Source organism: Gekko japonicus, unplaced genomic scaffold (genome assembly GCF_001447785.1).
Source record: "Gekko japonicus isolate JY-2015 unplaced genomic scaffold, Gekko_japonicus_V1.1 scaffold1491, whole genome shotgun sequence".
Lineage (NCBI taxonomy): Eukaryota > Metazoa > Chordata > Lepidosauria > Squamata > Gekkonidae > Gekko > Gekko japonicus.
In genome coordinates, this window is record NW_015159755.1 from 158,251 (window position 1) to 178,046 (window position 19,796).

Genomic DNA, 19,796 nt, shown 5'->3' on the forward strand with positions numbered 1-19,796 from the left:
AATAATAATAATATTTATTGCATTAGCAAAAAAGCCATAGCAACTGTACAGGATAAAATAAAACAGCATCCATTTTGGCCGAGAGATGCTGGATTTATTCGCCCAGGCTTTTAGTCTTCTTGCTCATCTTTTCCTCGCCACGTTTTAATACTTTTACTCATGTTAATATTGCGTTGTCTATCCTAATGGCTTCCACACAACTGTTTCTTTGTACTGGGGTTCAGGAAACCCTGGAGGGTCTGTGAGGGTATTTCATGAGGTCCATAAGTCGAAGCTCGGATCTGGGCTGCAACCTTTAGATTCTGGGTCAAGATTTTATTCCCCACAGAGTCAAATGGATATTTACATTGCAAGCCGGCTCTTACCAAAGCCCGTGGGGCACATTGGTTGAAAGTCGTATCTGGACTCTAGGAATCTTCCCTTGTGATCTGAAACAACAAGGGCCTTCAGCTGCGGTCTCTTCAATCTTATGCTGTCTGGAACAATTGGATACTAGAAGTACCATGATAAGAGCACAGCAGAGTATGCTCACCTTTACATTTAGGTTTAATGTTACCACAATCTCTTCCAGCCTGTTTTGATTTCCTGACAGTTCCAGGTTACAGATGATTATTTATGCTGGCTAGATTGGATGCTATTCCATCAGGGGAGCTGCCACACGGGGGGAAATTGATGCGGGCAAAGTGCGGCTTTTGAAAGCCGCACCAAAAGAAGACACGCGGCGGCGGGATCACACAGATCCCGTGAGCCGTCGCGCAGTTGCTCCCTGGCACGGTCAGATGCCAGGGAGAAAGCCACGGAAGGGAGCGCGAGGCCGCCGGCTGCGCATGTGTGCCCATGCGCAGTTCGGCTGGGAGCCTCGATTGCTCCTGCAGACGGCCGCGCCGGCGATCCGACGGCCGCGCCTGCTGCGGCGTTTTAGGTAAGTCCTGCTCTTTAGCAGGTTCTTTTTTTTATGCGTATTTTCGGCCTGAAGGGCTGGATCAGGGACGGGTGTGTGCCGCTTCCCAGATGTTGCGGTTTGATCGCGCCCGTTTGCTGCGCCCCCGATCCGTCCCTCTTCCTTCCCTAAACCTCCCGTGTGACCGGGGCCAGGGACGCTTAAATAAGGTGCCTTACTCTGAGCGACTGTGCCAATGCGATGTTGGCCAAATAGAGACCCTTCAACACCTCCTGTTCGACTGTGATTTGCTTAACACGAGGCAAGAGTTAGTTGGATAAAACCTTATACCCAGGACTCTAGGTGTGAACTGGATGATTTGAGTTACTTTTAGCAGGGGTGGGTTATAATATTACATTGTCAGTTGCCTAGTTCTTTTCTCAGTCGATTTAAAAATCATTACATTTTTATATTACCTAGACACGTGTATTAAATACATTTCTTTCTCTTTTTAGTCTTAGTGTGACACTGTTCAGAGCTGAACTGGCTGTCAGAGCAGTCTAATTAAAGTAAAGGGGGTCCGCAAGTTTTTTGGAAGGACAGAGGGCAAGCGCCTCTTGTCCCCCATTCAGCTGACGTGAAAACTGAGCCCACAAGAATCAGATCCTCCTCCTGTCAAAGGGTGAGAGTTCATACATCGACCTCTGCCTGTGGTCACCTGATTTTTAGATCAAACAAATGACGATGCTGTGCAGAAGCTTGAGGGAAACATACCGTGCTTAAGAGTGTAATTTGCAGCAAAATGTGCGTATATAATAAAGGTAAAGGTAAAGGTTCCCTTGCTCGAAAGCCAGTCGAGTCCAACTCTAGGGTTGCGGTGCTCATCTCCGTTTCCAAGCCGAAGAGCCAGCGCTGTCCGAAGACGTTTCCGTGGTCATGTGGCCGGCATGACTAAACACCAGGGCGCACGGAACGCTGTTACCTTCCCACCGAAGTGGTCCCTATTTATCTACTTGCAATTTCTTGCTTTCGAACTGCTAGCTAATGGCAATTTTCAGTGTTATCAGAAGTTCAGATTTCGTGTGATGCTTGTCTCTTTCTGTTTCTGTCAGGAGCTCTCTGACATTTTTTCTAGACCCCTTCCCAGCCAGTTCTGCTGGCCTCTAGCTAGAACTTATCAACCGATAAGGAAGAATCTTGCTGTCTCTCCTGCACAAAACCCCTTCCAGTCAAGGACTGGGACGGAGTAGAACGCGGGGTTTTGACTTGTGGTGCTATAGAATCAGCTGGTTCCTGTGCTTGACCTTGCACAAACAATAACATTTTTTTCTTAACTTGCTTTTGACATGTAGCTGATAAGGATATCAGAGTACTGTTCCGAGGATGCTAGATGATGCCTTTCTTGGGCATATGTGGCTTGCTGCGTGCTCTTTGAAAAAGGACTGCCTGCCAAATGCCAGTGAGAGAATAAAGTGGTGAGCTTGGGGGAAGCCATGAACATTTAAAAATTAAAAAAAACCCTGGTCTGCAGGGTGCTACAGATTGAGAACCACTCCTCAATGTCATTTTTGGACTCTTGTATTTGACGGGCAGTTTTATTGTTTTTGTAATCTGACCCTGACTTTTCTTGTTTTTTTATGGATCCTTTCCTGTTTTACTGTTGCCAGCCTGTCTTGTTTTTATCATTAGTTCAAGATGGTTAGCCTTGTTTGTCTGTAGCAGTAGACGAGAGCAAGAGTCCAGGATCACCTTGAAGACTAAAATTTGTGGCATGGCAGGAGCTTTTGTGAGTCTGATATCCGAAGACGTGAACAGTGACTCACGAAAACGCCTACCCTGCCACAAATTTTGTTAGTCTTCAAGGCGCTCTTGCTCTTTTCCATTGTTTCATTGTTGTTTTTGATTGGCTGCTTTTTCATTGTGTTGATTTGCGCTGCCTGTTTTATACTGTTTTCGTTCTCTTGCAAGTTGCCGTGGCGGAATATTTTCTGGAAAGATGGCATATAAATAACAGGGCCTGATAGAAGACACATCGTCAACCCTGGGATGTCCTTAGGCCGGTTTGCACATGCTTTGCCCATAGAAGGACCCAGGTTCAATCCCCAGCTCCTCCACTGAAAACGATCTCTACTTGCAAGGCTGGGGGGACGGGGGACACCTACCGCCTTAGATCCTGGAGAACTGCAATTATACAATAAAGAATTCAAACAGCTCTGGAAATTATTTTCACTCTCTCTCCTCGACATCCCCTCTTCTGTTTTATCCTCTCAGCAGCAATCCAAGTAGCTTAGGCCGAGAAAGCGACTGGCCCAAGGTCACCCAGTCCATGGCAGAGTGGGGATTCGAACTTGAAGAAGAAGAAGAAGAAGAGATTGGATTTATACCCCGCCCTTCACTTGGAGTCTCAGAGCAGCTTACAAACTCCTCTCCCTTCCCCTCCCCACAACAGACACCCTGTGAGGTGGGTGGGGCTGAGCTCTTACACAAACTGCTCTTTGTCAAGGACAGCTGTGCCAGAGCTTGTGACTGACCCACGGTCACACCAGCTGGCTGTATGTGGAGGAGTGGGGAATCAAACCCGGTTCTCCCAGATTAGAGTTCGCACACTTAACCACTACACCAAACGTGGGTCCCTCAAGTCCTAGTGCCGCACTCTAGGGACTGCATTGTGCTGGGACCATGTGCCTCAAGGTAACCCTATTCCTCTGCCTTTTTGCAGGTGCCCGAGTCACACTGATCAAGGCGACAACTTAAAGCTGGGAGAACAACATGGAGAACAGTGCGGTAAGACGTGCTTGGGTGAGCCCCCCTCCAGTGTTCCCTCTAAGCTGAGTTAGTGTGAGCTGGCTCACAGTTTTTTAGCCTCTGGCTCACACATTGTTGTCCCATCTCAGGAAGGGATGGGGCTCCAGAGCAAACTAATTCATGTAGTAGCCAAATCACTTGCTCACAACTTTAATGCCGGTAGCTCACAAAGTAGAATTTTTGCTCACAAGACTCCAAGGCTTAGAGGGAACTCTCTTGGCTTGAGTTGTAAATAGCTGCCGCTTTCTCTTGGTGAGCCTCCCGTCTTTCCCAAGCATTCTCTCCTGTCCCTAATCATGGTGGGCAAGTGTTGATTGACGATACTGACCTCGTGTGCATGATCATGTTGCATCTTGGGAACTGTGGTCCAATTGTTGTAGTGCATTCAAGGCGTCTGGCAAATCCAGTGTAGTATTAAGCGTTAATATCAATCCTGAAACGTTTAGTCTGAGAAGGCGTTTGAGGTGGCTTTGTATGTAAACGTAAAACAGCATTTAAAAGGTTTAAAACCAACAGTGGTTCATGGATTAATAGCAGAAAAGATATGAAGGTAAGTAACAAGAGCATATCCATTTTTCACATCAGCCAGACATTGTAGCAATGTGGCTAATAATTAAAGACAAGGAATTGTTGTTGTTGTTGTTGTTGTTCAGTCGCACAGTCGAGTCCGACTCTTCGCGACCCCATGGACCAGATCACGCCAGGCCCTCCTGTCTTCCGCCGTCCTCTGAAGTTGGCTCAATTTCATGTTCGTTGCATCTGTGACACTGTCTAACCATCTCATCCTTTGCCGTCCCCGTCTTCTTGACCTTCAGTCTTTCCCAGCATCAGGGTCTTCTCCAGTGAGGGCTCCCTTCTCATTGGGTGGCCAAAGTAGTTGAGCTTCAGTTTCATTATCTGGCGTTCCAGGGAACAGTCAGGGTCAGTGTTCCCTCTAAGCTGAGTTAGTGTGAGCTAGTTCACAGTTTTTTAGCCTCTGGCTCACAGATTTTTGTCTTAGCTCAGGAAGGATGGTTCCAGAGCAAACCAATTCATGCAGCAGCCAAATCGCTCGCTCACAACTTTAATGCCAGGAGCTCACCAAGTAGAATTTTTGTTCACAGGACTCCACAGCTTCGAGGGAGCCTTGGTCAGGTTTGATTTCTTTTAGGATTGACTGATTCGATCTTTTTGCAGTCCAAGGGACTCTCAAGAGTCTTCTCCAGCACCATAGCTCAAAAGAATCTATTCTTCGGCACTCATGGATCACTGCCTTGTCGTGGCGAGGGGGCTTGCGTGGTCCGATGAAGCTGTGGGCTATGCCGTGGAGGGCCACCCAAGACGGACAGGCCACAGCAGAGAACTCAGACCGAGCGTGATCCCCTGGAGAAGGAAACGGCAACCCACTCCACTATCTTTGCCAAGAAAACCCCATGGACAGTATCAAAAGGCTAAAAGGCAAGGGATAATAACCCTCCAGGTAGGGTTTGGCTATCTCCCTGAATTACAACTGCTCTCCAGGCTATAGAAATCAGTTCCACTGGAGAAAATGGCCAATGCGGAGGGGGGGACTCTGTGGCATTATACCCTGCTGACATAACCTCTCCTCCCACACACCCTGCTGTCTCTAGGCTGTACCCCCAAATCTCCAGGGATTTCACAATCCAGAGTTGGCAACCTTACTTCCAGTTCAGTCTAGTGTATACTAAGACCTCTTATTGGAAAGGGAAGCAGGTGGGAGGATCTGCTCCCATCAGGAACAGTAGATCTCAGGTGCCCCTGGGACAGCCCATCGTCTCGTGTTAGAACCTGGATTTAAAGCCAGGGTTCAGCCCAAGTGTGCATGAAGTCATAGACATTCTCTGTGACCTGGGTTTGAATCTCCGCCTGCCACATTTCAGCTTAACCTCCTGCACGGTGTTGTTGTGAAGATGGAACGGGATATATCGTGTACCCTGAGCTCCTTGGGGAAAAGGTGGGGCGTAACGTTGAGTAACAATACTCAGTAACAATCCCACCCTTTCCCCAAGGAGCTCACGGGGCATCTACCGTGTTTCCCCGAAAATAAGACACTGTCTTGTATTTATTTTTTCTCAAGAAGACACACTAGGGCTTATACCACAAATGCATAGAAGTCCTGCAGGGGCTTATTTTTTGGGTAGGTCTTATTTTCGGGGAAACAGGGTACATGGGGTATCCCATCTCCAGAGCCTTTTAAAAAATGTATCGAGTAAAATATCACCCTTGCAGAGATGTCAAGCCTACCGCACACAAAATTAGTTTCATCTTTAGTAGAAGTTTGCAGCTGCTTTAAGTTCCTGCAAATGCAAACCTGTGATTGTAGGGGATGCGGTGGCTCAAGTGGTTAAGACGCTGAACTGCAGACCGGAAGGTCAGTGGCTCGGCAGTTCGAGACCCGAGTGCTGCATGATGGAGTGAGCTCCCATCTCTGGCCCCAGCTCCTGCCCAACCTAGCAGTTTGAAAGCAAGAAATTGCAAGTCGATAAATAGGTACCGCTTCGGTGGGAAGGTAACAGCGTTTCGTGTGCCTTGGACTTTAGTCATGCCGGCCACATGACCACGGAAACGTCTTTGGCTTGGAAACGGAGATGAGCACCGCATTCCTAGAGTCAGATTCGACTGGCTTTCGAGCAAGTGAAACCTTTACCTTACCTTTACCTAAACCTGTGGTTAGAGCTCACTTCACATCTTTTCAAACTTGGGACAAGGAAAAGGTACATCAGGTACACCTTTCCTGGTGGCCGCCAAGTGTTTTTCTAAAGTGGGTGGGGCCAGGTAGGTCTTTTGTCCAGCAAGGCTTCTGATTGGTCGTAGCTTTGACAGGAGCTGCCACGACAGCACAAGGATCTTCGCTCCATGACCGAAGGCAAACTGGGGGCAGCCATTTTCTGACTGGCTCTGCCTCCTGCAGCAGCAGTTCTGTGGCAGCCATTTGTGGCTGCGTCCACTGCACTGAATCAGCATTTCAAAGGTGCCTGCAGGCTCAAAAAGGTTGGCGACCCCTGGTGTAAATAAGGACAATGACCGTTGTCCAGGGGTCATTTCCTAGAAAAAGATGTGCAGGAGCTAATTTGCATAACTCATTTGCATATGCCACATCCCCTCACAAAGGGCATGCATGTTTAATATGAATTAAAAGTAAAGGTCTCCCTTGCTCGAAAGCCAGTCGAATCCAACTCTAGGGTTGCGGTGCTCATCTCAGTTTCAAAGCCAAAGAGCCAGCGCTGTCCGAAGACGTTTCCGTGGTCATGTGGCCGGCATGACTAAACACCAAGGCGCATGGAACGCTGTTACCTTCCCACCGAAGTGGTACCTATTTATCTACTTGCAATTTCTTGCTTTCAAACTGCTAGGTTGGCAGGAGAAAATGAGTTAAGGCAGATGCAAATGAGTTTAAATCCCCCTCCCTTTCCGAGTTTCTCCGCAAAAGCGGAGAGGCTCAGAGGGAAAGGGGCCATGTCTGCCCGCCTCCCCTTCCCCTCTCCAGCCAACCCGCCGCGGTGGGCTGGCTGGAGAGGGGGAGGGCAGGGAAGCAGACATGCCTGGCTCCCCTGCCCGATCTTTTCCAGGTGCCATGCAGCCGGCGGCCGGGAAAGGCCGGGGGCAGGGCCTGGGCACCTTACTGCCGGAGTGCCGCTCTGGGGTGCTCCGGCAGGAAATGACCCCTGCCATTGTCAAAGAACATGGACAATCCACCAAGCTCTTATTTTACTGGACCTTGGGGGGCAGGGGGGTAGAGCTCTTTGCAGAAATCTTTACAGAAGCCTTCGGTTGCTGGAAATTCCGATTTGGTTTGGTAACTGGTGAGAGTTTCACGTTGTGCTGAAATGCCGAATGGATTGTAATCCCCCGGCCTGTTTTCTCTTCCTCACTGAAGTGGTTAGTGGTGTTCTAAGTATCCGACTGGGGGCTACACACATGTGGAGTCCCAGCCACTGAGCCTTGGATGAGGGCGAATTGCCGAAGTGAGGTCATGACTTAGAGGACATTTGAACAGAAGGTTCCTGGCTCCGAAGCTACACTGAGCCAATAAGCAAGTATATTAAACTGCACTGTATTCTAATGCAGCTCCCCTTTCCCCATTTTGGGGGTGAAAAGTTCGCATTTGTGCTTGGTGCTTGGGCGGGGGGGGGGCAACAGTGAGAGGGCTTCTAGTGTCCTGGCCCCACTGATGGACCTCCTGATGACACCTGGTATTTCTGGCCACTGTGTGACAGAGTGTTGGACTGGATGGGCCATTGGCCTGATCCAGCACTGGCTTCTCTTATGCTCTTATTACCTTTTAATTTTCTCAGTGCTCAGGTTGGCCGGATTTCATGCCTAGCTTGCATGTTTCTCTCTGGTGCTTCCTACTTTCCATTTGTGGGTTAATTATTTATTGCTCTGATTCAGTGTCAACCTGGCTAAGCCACCGATGGAACTGGAATAGAGAGACAACCCAAGCGCTGGGGAGTGACAAAGCCATAGAAGCGCAAATGGCTCAGACCGTGCATAACATCCGGAGAAACCATAATGCTTCTGTGATTTAAAAACAACAGTCATGTGCTTAATCCCGCCAAAAGAGCACAGCAGGCTCTCCGGAGTGCATCCGAGGTTCCTGCCCTAGTGCACTAGCACTAAAACATTGATATGCGTTGGAGCTCCTGGGAAGGTAGAGGCAATGTAGCCAGTGGTGTTGTATGTGCATCGTTGCTGGATACTGAGTAAGAAAGCACATGCTTCTGAAGTCTGAGACTGGAGACTGCTTTCCTTCCATGCAATAATAAAAGTTTGTAGGTTCAGCTTTTCTGGGCTCATTGTTTTAGGGAGCTTGTCTGCTAGGCTGGCCTGATTTCGTTGTGTCATCAATATGCCCTAACAATATGCCCTAAACAACTAAGGCCCCTGCCACACGGGGGGGGGGGGAGTACGGCCAAAGTGCGGCTTTTCAAAGCCGCCTCAAAAGAGACACGTGGCGGCGGGATCACACAGATCCCCTGAGACGCCGCACAGTTCCTCCCCGGCACGATCAGATGCCGGGGGGAAGCCACTGAAAGGAGAGCGGGCAGCCGAACTGCGCATGTGTACGTGTGCGCAGATTGGCCGGGAGCCTCAATTGCTCCTGCAGACGAGCGCGCCGGCGATCTCACGGCCGCGCTTGCTGCGGTGCTTCAGGTAAGTCCTACCAGCTAGTAGGTTCTTTTTTGCACCGCATTTTCGTTCTGAAGGGACGGATTGGGAACGGGTGCGCGTCAATTCCCAGATGTTGCGGTGGGATCGCGCCCGTTTGCTGCACCCCCGATCCGTCCCTCTTCCGGGCCAAAACCTCCCGTGTGATCGGGGCCATAGAGTATGTGTGGGCAGGTGTGTTCGTAACTTTTTTTTTTTGGTAGAATGGTAACTTTTGTGTATGTTGTTGGGCTAGCGTCTTTGATTAGAGTTCCAAAGCAATGTGTAAAGCTAGCACAGCACAGAGAAGTCACTTAAGGCGCTGCAAAGTGAATGCTGCAGATGTGTAGTGACGGTAATTGAAAGTGAAGTTGTAAAAGCCGAAGATGGTGACTGGATTTACTTATTGGTTATTGTGTGTGTGTTTTTTACTTCCATGAAGTAGCGGTATTTTTCAAACCTTGAGGAAATGGTCAAAACTTTGCTGAAACCATGTCAGTTTCATGGGAGAATGGACCGAAAGGAGGGGGAAAGGGAAGGAGAAGGAAATTAGGAATCAGTGATATTGTGATATTTGCAAGCCCTTTCCTCATATAGAAGAAGAAGAGGGGGAAGAGATATTGGCTTTATACCCCGCCCTTCACTACCTGAAGGAGTCTCAGAGCGGCTTACAATCTCCTTTCCCTTCTCCTCCCCACAACAGACTCCCTGTGTGAGGTAGGTGGGGCTGAGAGCCCTTTTGAGGACTGCTCGTGTGAGAACAGCTCTGAAAGAACTTGTGACTGACCCAAGGTCACACCAGCAGCTGGAGGAGTGGAGAATCAAACCCGTTTCTCGCAGATTAGAGTCCACGCTCCTAACTACTACACCAAACTGATAAAAGAGGTGAAAATGTGAAAAAGTCATTCTGAAACATGCAGATTTCCTAGTGGGTGGACAGAATACATCTGTTCACAGGTTTATGGCCTGCGTAACTCCATCCTTCTTACATGCTGGTGCTTAGTTGCCCCTCAGTCTTGTGAGAGGATGGTATTTAGCTGCTTCCAAGGGAAGTGTCCTCTCTTTCATGCTTGTTACCAGCCTAGGTTGTTTCTTGCAAGTTGACCTGGCCCGTCCAAGTGTTTAGGATAGCTTAATTAATGATTATTTGACTGGTAGACAGCATTTATTGCATAAGGTGTGTAGTTTTAGTTATGCCTGTAGTCTTGAGGTTTGGCTAAGTTTCGCTGTGTGTGTGCTCACTCGAGGCGCAGCTGATTGAAGCTTAGAGTTACATTTTCTGTAACTTTGGTGCTTTATCAAAAATTTCCTTGTAAGCAGACTTGGATCTCACATATTGTTTCCTTGGGATTTCTTCAAACCTGGAACAACAGGTGACAGCAAAAATGCACAGAAGTTGAAATGCACTTGTAAATGTGTCTTCCTATATGACTGTGGTTGGTGTTAGAAACCCTCCCGTAAGGGGAGTTAAAACTGCTTTTCTGACGTTCACACGTGCAGGTCGAAATATGTGTGAAATCTGTCTGGGAGCCACACGGGTGTCACCAGGTGCTGGGCTGTTTCACCTCCCTGATCTTTGGCCGTTTCCTCTCTCTTTGCACCTGCAGAGTCCTCGTGCCGCGGTCTTTCTCATCCTGTTCGGTCTGGTTACGCTGCTGATCATCTACAGCTCCAACAGCAGGAGTGAAGACTTCCACTACACCTCCTCGGGAGGAAAGATCCCTCTTCCTTCTAGCCTGAAGGAATGGGGAGTGAAAAACGGATACCTCCCTGTGGCTGGGAACAAGGTACTCAGAGCGTCTGGAACTTTTAGCTGCACAAGGAAAAAAATGTCTTGTTAGGGAACCCCGTCCTCTCTTGCAGACATGAAACTTGGGGTTTTCACGTGCCAGAGCTGCTATCATTTCCCCATTTCCCCAATTGACTTTGCACAGTGAACCTTTTTTAAAAAAAATTATTTTATTTATTTATTTGGATTTATATCCCGCCCTCCCCGAAGGCTCACGGCAGCTAACAGAGGCATAACGCCAAGTAATAACAATAAAACAATAAAATACTGACTAAAAATACAGAATAAACAATTAAATAATTAAACAGAGTTCATAAAAACATTTTCGGTGCTCCCCTACTCACTTCCAAATGTTAAAGTCAAGATGGTGTTCTTGATGATATGGCTACCTAACAGTGCATATCCCCACTGTTGTCCCCTAAGCACGTCCCACTCCCTCTGATGGTACCCGCACCAGCGGTGGCAATGTGCGGAAATTATAGGGCGTTGATGGAACAGTGGTGGTGGCGGCTCCTATTTGAAAGCCTGGTGGAAGAGCTCCGTCTTACAGGCCCTGTGGAACTGTACGAGGTCCCGCAGGGCCCGGATCTCCTCTGGGAGCTCGTTCCACCAGATAGGAGCCGCCACCGAAAACGCCCTAGCCCTGGTCATCGCGAATTTGATGGTCTTGGGGCCTGAAACATCCAGGAGATTTTGGTTCCCCGACCGTAGTGCCCTTGGGGGAACATGTGGGGAAAATGTACATGTTTATTCAGTTCAAAGATTTATATCCTGTATACCCCTTATTTAGGTCTTCGAGGCAGCTTTCAAAACTATTTGGATAAAGTTATCCAGCCCCGTAGCTAATGAGTTTTTGGGGAGGGGGCCTGGGGGGGGGGCACCAGCCAATTAAATCAAAGTTAATTAAATTAACTTTAATTTAATTGGTGGAACTCCTAAGACGTGAGCCCCCTTCGTCGGACGCAGTCGGAATCTCCAGCAGCGCCGCATTTGGTTAGTGGGGATCTTGTATCCCAGTCTCCCTTCGGGAACGGAGAAAACTTCGTCGCCTATCGCTCCTCTGAACGCGGTGCCAAGGAGCAAGAGAAGTGAAACTGACCAGAGCCGGGCATTGAAATTGACCTTGGCTGAACAGACCAGCGGATCTCTGCTGGCTCTTTGGAGACCGGGGTAGGTGAGTGGGTAGGATCGGGAGGGAAGCTTTGCCTTCCCGGTTGCGATCCCAAAGAAAGATCAGGAGGATTTTCGACCCTCCGAAGCAAACCTCCGCAGTTTCTGCTGCCTGCTGCTTTCCCTCCTGGCTGCTCTGCGCGCACTTTCTCTCTTCCTCAGGATTGTTTCTGGGGGAAGGGTCGCCTCTCAGACGGGTGGAGGCATTCTGGAGGCAAAGAGAGAGCAGGGTGCGGGTGCCTCCTCCTCCTCCTCCTCCTCGCGGGAGCCCGGCTGGCCGTGGCAGGGAATGAGGGAGGCAGGCACCCAGGAGCAGCAGCAGGCGGCATGGAGTCACTGGCTGCTGGGCTGAGGGCAGAGATGTGGGGGGGGGAGACGAGGATTGGGGAGGGGCACGTAAAAACCATGGGGAGGGGCGGGCCCCATGGGCCCCACGGGCCCCACGGTAGCTACGGGCCTGAAGTTATCAGTCTCAGTGGCCACAAGCTTCTAGAGCTGGCTACAAGTTGGGCTGGATGGAAGGAGGACTCTAGCCAAGATCAGGCCCATAGCCAGGATTTTGTGGCTTGGTGGGGCAAAATCTTTTGCTGGTGGGGCTGGTGGGGCTGCCACTATTTTTATGTCAGCTCCAATCCACCCCCAAGCCCAGCCGCCGGCAGCCACCCCTCTCCCTCCCCTCCTGCAAGACTTAAAGGGCCCTTCCGCTGATCGGCGGGGAGCACATGGCCTGCCAATCACCTGGAGGGCCCTTTAAATATTGCAGGAGGGTGAGCCCCCCCCTTTCTCCTTAGGAAAGAGGCCAAAGGGCATCTTGGCCTGGCCTGTCGCCACAGTGGACCTACTGGGGGGCTCTGCCAAGGTCACAGGCCCAGACTAACAGATAAGACAACGAAAGCTAAGATTCCAGCAGGCCATACATCAGCCGCCATCCCCCTTCCACCTGCCAGGGCAGCAGCATAGCTGATGTCAGAGCCCTCTCAGCCCCATCTGCCTCACAGGTTGTCTGTTGTGGGGGGAGGAAGGGAAGGTGATTGTAAGGCACTCTGAGACTCCGAGTGAAGGGTGGGGTATAAAACCAACTCTTCTTCCTCTTCCTCCTTCTCGTTCTCCTCTTCTTCCTCTTCCTCGTTTTCCTCCTCCTCCTCCTCCTCTGTGATCCGGGGCTAGTTGCACAGCCTCACAGAGTTGTCATGAAGTTCATACGGAGAAGGCCACTTTGAGTCCACATTGGGGAGAAAAAGCAGGGTATAACTGAAGCCAAGAAATAAACTGTAAGCAATAAATAAATGCCTGTTACGAAGTTCTTCTGTCTGCTTCAGGTCCTATTTACGGATGTGCCCTGGGAGTTCAGTGCAGAATCAGGGCTCTTTTTGTAGCAGGAACTCCTTTGCATGTTAGGCGACACACCCCTAATGTAGCCAATGCTCCAAGAGCTTACAGAGCTCTTCTTACAGGGGCAACTGTAAGCTCTTGGAGGATTGGCTACGTTAGGGGTGTGTGTCACCTAATATGCAAAGGAGTTCCTGCTACAAAAAGAGCCCCGCTCAGAACTTATTTCCTAGGTTTGCCTGGGCCCAATATGGAACAGGTCCGTGGAGGGAGGGAGCTGATGCAGTTCCGCAGGGCCTGCAAGACGGAGCTCTTCCACCAGGCTTTCGAGTAGGGGCCGCCGCCCCACCCCCACCCCCTGCTATGTTGTCACCATGGGGGGTGGAAGAGGCCCTAGGAAGGAAACATCTGAATTCTTGAACATCTGAATAAATGTTGAATCCACTGAACGACTATGGGGAACCTCTGGACTTGGCCCGTCATCTTTGGGGTTTTTGGAAATGAAGATCAACGAGCACTTTAAATTTAAATTTGTACTGGGATTGGTTTTAGATTGTATAATTGTTTTAACTATATGAATTATGTTTTACTGTTGCAAGATTTCTTGCCTTGTTAGCCGCCCTGAGCCCTACGGGGGAGGGCGGGGTATAAGTCTGATTAATAAATAATAAATAAATAAATAAATAAATAAACCTTCCCCGCTGTGCTGTTTTCCCCATCTGAAATGTCCCCAGGGAGCCGCTGTTTGCTTTTTCCGGGAAACTTGCCTGTGTAGCCAATCGATGCACATGAGTTTTGCTCTCTTCCCAGACCTTGGACCGTCACTGCAACCAGTGTGCCATTATCACCAGTTCCAGCCACCTCCTTGGGAGCAAACTGGGTCCAGAAATCGACCGGACGGAGTGCACAGTCCGCATGAACGATGCTCCTACCACGGGGTACGAAGCAGATGTTGGCAACAAGACCACCTTCCGGGTGGTAGCCCATTCGAGTCTCTACAGGGTCCTGAAGAGGCCGCAGGAGTTTGTCAACAAGACTCCGGACAACATCTTGATCTTCTGGGGGCCTCCCGTCAGGATGCAGCAGCTCTTCAACAAGGTCATCCAGCGGGTCAGCACGTCGTTCCCCAACATGTCAGCTTTCGTCGCTTCCAGCAAGCGCATGAACCAGTTTGACAACCTGTTCAGGAAAGAGACCGGAAAGGACAGGTAAAGCTGCACAGGTCTCTCTGGCCTCTCGTTTGTAGCCCCGTTTCCAGATTAGCCTTGCCAAGGAGAGGGAAGAGGAAAGATGCTAGCAGCACCTTTCACTTGTGGAACTCATTGCCACAAGGTGCGAAGTAGGTGTATACTTGAGGGTGTTTGGGAAAGTCCATCCTTGTGGGACAGTCCTCAAGCAAGTCTGTTACGGAGGACTGGTAGCAGAGAGCTCACAAAAAGCCGCCCTCTACTGAGTCGGGCCATTGGTCCACCGCCAGTTTGGGGTAGTGGTTAAGAGCGGCGGACTCTAATCTGGAGAACTGGGTTTGATCCCCCGCTCCTCCACATGCAGCCAGCTGGGTGACCTTGGGTCAGTCACAGGTTCTCTCAAAGCTGTTCTCTCAAGAGCAGTTCTCTCAGCCCCACCTACCTCACAGGATGTCCATTGTGGGGAGAGGAAGGGAAAGGAGATTGTAAGCTGCTCTGAGACGCCGAGTGAAGGGCGGGGTATAAATCCAGTCTCCTCCTCCTCCTCCTCATGTTTTTCTTTCTTTGTGTGTGTGTGTGTGTGTGTGTGTGTGTTTGTGTGTATGTGTTTGTGAGCCTGGAATTCATGGCGACTTCTGGCGACACCCAAGTGGGGCTAGGATGTTTCAGAGAGGTGGCTTGATAACCTGACTCTGCGTCCCAGCCCTGATATTCCTTGGAGGTCGTCCTACCAAGTGCTTGCCAGGGTCAGCCCTGCTTCTCTTCCGTGATCTGACGAGATCGGGCTTGCCTGGGCTGTCCAGGTCAGGGCCTCTCTCAGTATTGTGATCGACAGTCGGCTCTGTGGTCTCAGGCAGCCAACCAAAGAGTGATTATTTATCGAAACATTTATATCCCGCCTTTCTCCGTAGCTCAAGGCAGGATAAAATGGAGGAGTGGAGAATGATGTAAGCCACTTTGTGTCCCTGCCGGGAGAGAAAGATAGAGCATACATATGTCGCGCAGTGCGTGTGTTTGTGTGAACCAGCACCTCGAACCTGTTTTGCACTCACAGCAGTCTTTCTCTCACCAGAGGCTTCCAATAGTAAACCACACTTACTCAGTCCAGTGGTAATTATGTACAGGAATTTATTTACAATATATACAGCTCTCAGACAAAGTGCCTCGCCAGACTCCATCCACCATCAAGGGGGGAAATATACAGTGGTACATTTCTACATATATACATATGTCCAGCCAATCAGAACAGTGCTGACTCCTGCTGACTGTGCTTCAGCTTTGCCCAGTCCAAACTGGCTGTATCTGGATTATTACAGTTGTCAGCTGTCAAGTAGATCCTGGAGATCTAGGTGCTGAAACTTATACACCGACAACATAAAGCTGATAAATAAATTGTCAAAGGGCAATAAAACCCCCAGTTCCTTCCTCCCCAGACTAGACAAGCTAAACGCAGTAGTGAGTAGACCACAGTCCCTAATAATTTATCCGAGTAATTTTGTGAATCGTTCAGTACAGGGCGTGATGTCATCTTTGCATCCTTTGATGTGTCGTGTTCGTATTTATGCTTTGCTTCAGTTCTATTTTTGAGGTTTCTGATTGGTTCCAGAACCCCGATCCTATTGCATTGCTTATTGAACATCCCGCCCTGTTGACTGCATTGACTCGCTCTGAGTCGGCCGCCTTGAGTCCCAACGGGAAAGATGGACTATAAGAAGAAGAGAAGAAGAGATTGGATTTATACCCCGCCCTTCACTACCCAAGGGAGTCTCAGAGCGGCTTACAAACTCCTTTCCCTTCCCCTCCCCACAACAGACACCCTGGGAGGTGGGTGGGGCTGAGAGAGCTCTGACACAAACTGCTCTTTTTCAAGGACAGCTGTGCCAGAGCTTGTGACTGACCCAAGGTCACATCAGCAGGTGCAAGTGGAGGAGTGGGGACTCAAACCCGGTTCTCCCAGATTAGAGTCCGCGCACTTAACCACTATACCAAACTATACCAAATAAATAAGTTAAGTAAACAAACAAGGCGACAAAGCACAATATAGTGCCTGCAGAGCCTGCTAAAAATTCCCAGGGACGGTGCTGCCCTCACCTCCGTGGGGAGGCAGTTCCATGAAGGGAGGGGCTTTGCCAGAACTAGCACAGTGTCGTGGTTGAGTGCGCGGACTCTAATCTGGGAGAACGGGGTTTGATTCCCCCACTCCTCCACCCGCACCTGGCTGGATGACCTCGGGCAAGCCGTCGCTCTGATAAGAGCTCTCTCAGCCCCACCTACCTCACAGGCAATGCTCCCCCTAAGCTGTGGAGTCCCATGAGCAAAAATTCTACTTTGTGAGCCACCAGTATTGAAGTTGTGAGCAGGTGATTTGGCTACTGCATAAATCAGTTTGCTCTGGAGCCCCATCCTTCCTGAGCTGAGACAAAAATGTGTGAGCCGGAGGGTAAAAAAAACTGTGAGCTAGCTTACACTAACTCAGCTTAGAGGGAACACTGCTCACAGGGTGCCTGTTGTGGGGAGGGGAAGGGAAAGGAGTTTGTAAGCCGCTCTGAGACACCTTTGGGCAGTGAAGGGCGGGGTATAAACCCAATCTCCTCCTCCTCCTCTTCTTCTTCTTCACCTGAGAGCCAGTTTGGTGTAGTGGTTAAGTGCGCGGACTCTAATCTGGGAGAACCGGGTTTGATTCCCCACTCCTCCACTTGCAGCTGCTGATGTGACCTTGGGTCAGTCACAAGCTCTGGCACAGCTGTCCTTGAAAAAGAGCAGTTTGTGTCAGAGTTCTCTCAGCCCCACCCACCTCACAGGGTGTCTGTTGTGGGGAGGGGAAGGGAGAGGAGTTTGTAAGCTGCTCTGACACTCCAAGTGAAGGGCGGGTTATAAATCCAATCTCTTCTTCTTCTTCTTCTTCTTCTCTTGAGCCCTTTTGTTTTTATTCATTCATTCATTCATTCATTCATTCATTCATTCATTCATTCTGTACCCCGCCCTCCCCACGAACAGGCTCGGGGCGGCTTACACAGTTGGGACAGAATTACCAGTAAAAACACCTACAATCAGTTAAAACCATTCAATACAAATAACATCATAAAATCATAAGGCACTCTAGTGCTCATTCAGCTACTTAAGGTGGCGTTCTAAAGATGTCTGTAAACAGACAGTTTCCAGCTCAGTGGTCTTCCCAAGTCACTCAGTGGCACGAGGCAGATGTTAAGGCAGAGGGCCGGGCTCGCTGGTGGTAATAGTGAGGGCGGCTCCTTAGTCGAAAGCCTGGTGGAAGAGCTCCGTCTCGCAGGCCCTGCGGAACCGCAAACCTTGGGGAATGAGGGATTGACGCTCCTTGCGTTCTCTGGAGCCATTCGACCCCCCCACGGGGATTTTCCCCCCTCTCCCAGTTTATCCTTCCACCCTTTCTCTGTTCTCTCTGCTGCCACCACAGGCCGCTAGTAGGCTTGCAGACTTTTGGCCTGAGCCAGGATCCCTTTCACAAGTATCAAAAGCCCTCTTCCTCTCTCTGCCCTTATGGAAGGAGCCAGACTTGGAAGCTTCGCTTGCTAGAGATACTCCCAGCTATGTGCCCCAGAAATGAAATTAGCAGTGGAACCATACCTCAAAAAGGATATTATAGCTTTGGAAAAACTGCAGAAAAGGGCAACTCGAATGATAAAAGGGTTGGAACACTTTCCCTAGAAGGAAAGGTTAAAGCGCTTAGGGCTCTTTAGCTTGGAGGAACGACGACCGAGGGGTGACATGATCGAGGGTTATAAGATTATGCATGGGAAAGAGCAGGTAGAGAAAGATGTACTTTTCTCCCTTTCTCACAATACAAGAACTCGTGGGCACTCCATGAAATTGCTGAGCGGTCGGGTTAGAACAGATAAAAGGAAGTACTTCTTCACCCAAAGAGTGATTAACACATGGAATTCACTGCCACAGGAGGGGGTGGCGGCTACAAGCATGGACGGCTTCAAAAGAGAATTAGATAAGCATATGGAGCAGAGGTCCATCAGTGGCTATTAGCCACAAGGTATAGATAGGGACTCTGGGGCAAGTGATGCTCTATCTTCTTGGTGCTAACAGCCCAAGAGATTAAGGGGTCAACATGATGATATAACGAGGAGGAAAACTACAAACAGAAATGGAACTGGACAGATGAATTCCAAAACAATCTATTTATTCACAATAATGGAAGGACTAAGGGTTATCCAGACGTGTTATCTAAATTGTTGACATTGGCTAAGCTATCTAAGTGTTGGGAACAAAGGTCATTTCAGTTTCTACCCTACTTGCTACATGAGATACATGCTCCATGAGACATAATGTAGATACTCCTTCACTATCTTTAAGCACCCCATATTACTCATAAAGGTCACAGACAGGAAAAGATAGGTTCTCCCTCAACCGTTAATGCACCCTTTTCAGGAAGTGGAAATTTCAATGCAACTTAATGATCACAAATACAGAGTGGAATTTTTGTCATACTAAAGTAATACAGAACAGAACGATTAATAACACAGTCCTAAGGAGGGCAGAATCAGCACAGGGAACCAGCCAGAGGTCATTTCGGGGGGGGAACGCGGGGGATCACAGTTCCCCCGGGTGAGGTACGGAGGGCGGGGCACATGACGAAGCCCCACCCCCTGCTTCCGGCCGCCCCGCTTCCGGCCCTCATTCAGCCAGGAGGAGGCAGGAGAAGAGGGAGGGTAAGTTGCTTCCTCCCTGCCTCTCCCCACCCCTGCCTGCCTGCCTGGGGCCAGGGAGGGCCTTCGTGGGGCTTCCTTGCACTCCCGCCGACCTTGCAGGTCCACCGCCGGGCCCCTCATGGGGCTCGGCACCGACGGCCGGGACCGTTGGGGGCGGGGTGAGTGGCCTTATGACACACTTCCGGTGATGTCAGGGGGTGTGGCATATGCTAATGAGTTATGCTAATGAGTTCCCCTAGCTCTTTTTCTACGAAACGACCCCTGCCTATCCTCCCTTTTTATCCTCGTAACGACGATCCTTTGAGGTCGGTTAGGCCGAGAGAGATAGTGACTGGCTCAGGATCTCCCAGCAAGCTTCCATGGCAGTGCGGGGGCTTCGCTCTGGGACTCCCAGTGTAACCGCCACACTTTCCTGGGAGGAGATGTCCCCTCCTTGTGGCCTTCTGAGACAGGGCGCTGTGCTGAAAAGTATCCGCTGCTCATAATTTGAATCGGGGGGGGGGTGTTTGCTGGTTTTGGAAGCCTTCAGGGTGTCACTTCTGAACAGAAGCCGACTGCATATTTTTGAGCTGAGGAAGACGGATCTGTGGTCTCTTGTGCAGTATGGATGGGGATATATAATGATTTTTTAAATTCAGATTATTCATATACTTTTCTGATTTTATGGAGATGTTATTAGGATTTAATTAACGCCTGTTAAATGGTAGGGCATCCCTTTTTATTTATTATTTTTATTTATTTACATGTGATTTGTATACCGCCCATGACCCCTAATGGGTCTCAGAGCGGTT

General features: G+C 49.6%; 1 protein-coding gene across 1 annotated transcript in view; it reads left to right on the top strand.

The window, feature by feature from the left end:
- ST6GALNAC6 (ST6 (alpha-N-acetyl-neuraminyl-2,3-beta-galactosyl-1,3)-N-acetylgalactosaminide alpha-2,6-sialyltransferase 6) overlaps nt 1-19,796 on the top strand; it is a 53,509-nt gene that overhangs the window by 25,266 nt on the left and 8,447 nt on the right. The window contains exons 2-4 of the mRNA XM_015405805.1: nt 3,600-3,664; nt 10,441-10,620; nt 13,932-14,329. Of these exons, the coding sequence (XP_015261291.1) occupies nt 3,650-3,664; nt 10,441-10,620; nt 13,932-14,329 (593 nt within the window). The 5' untranslated portion in view covers nt 3,600-3,649. The remainder of the gene's footprint in view (nt 1-3,599; nt 3,665-10,440; nt 10,621-13,931; nt 14,330-19,796) is intronic.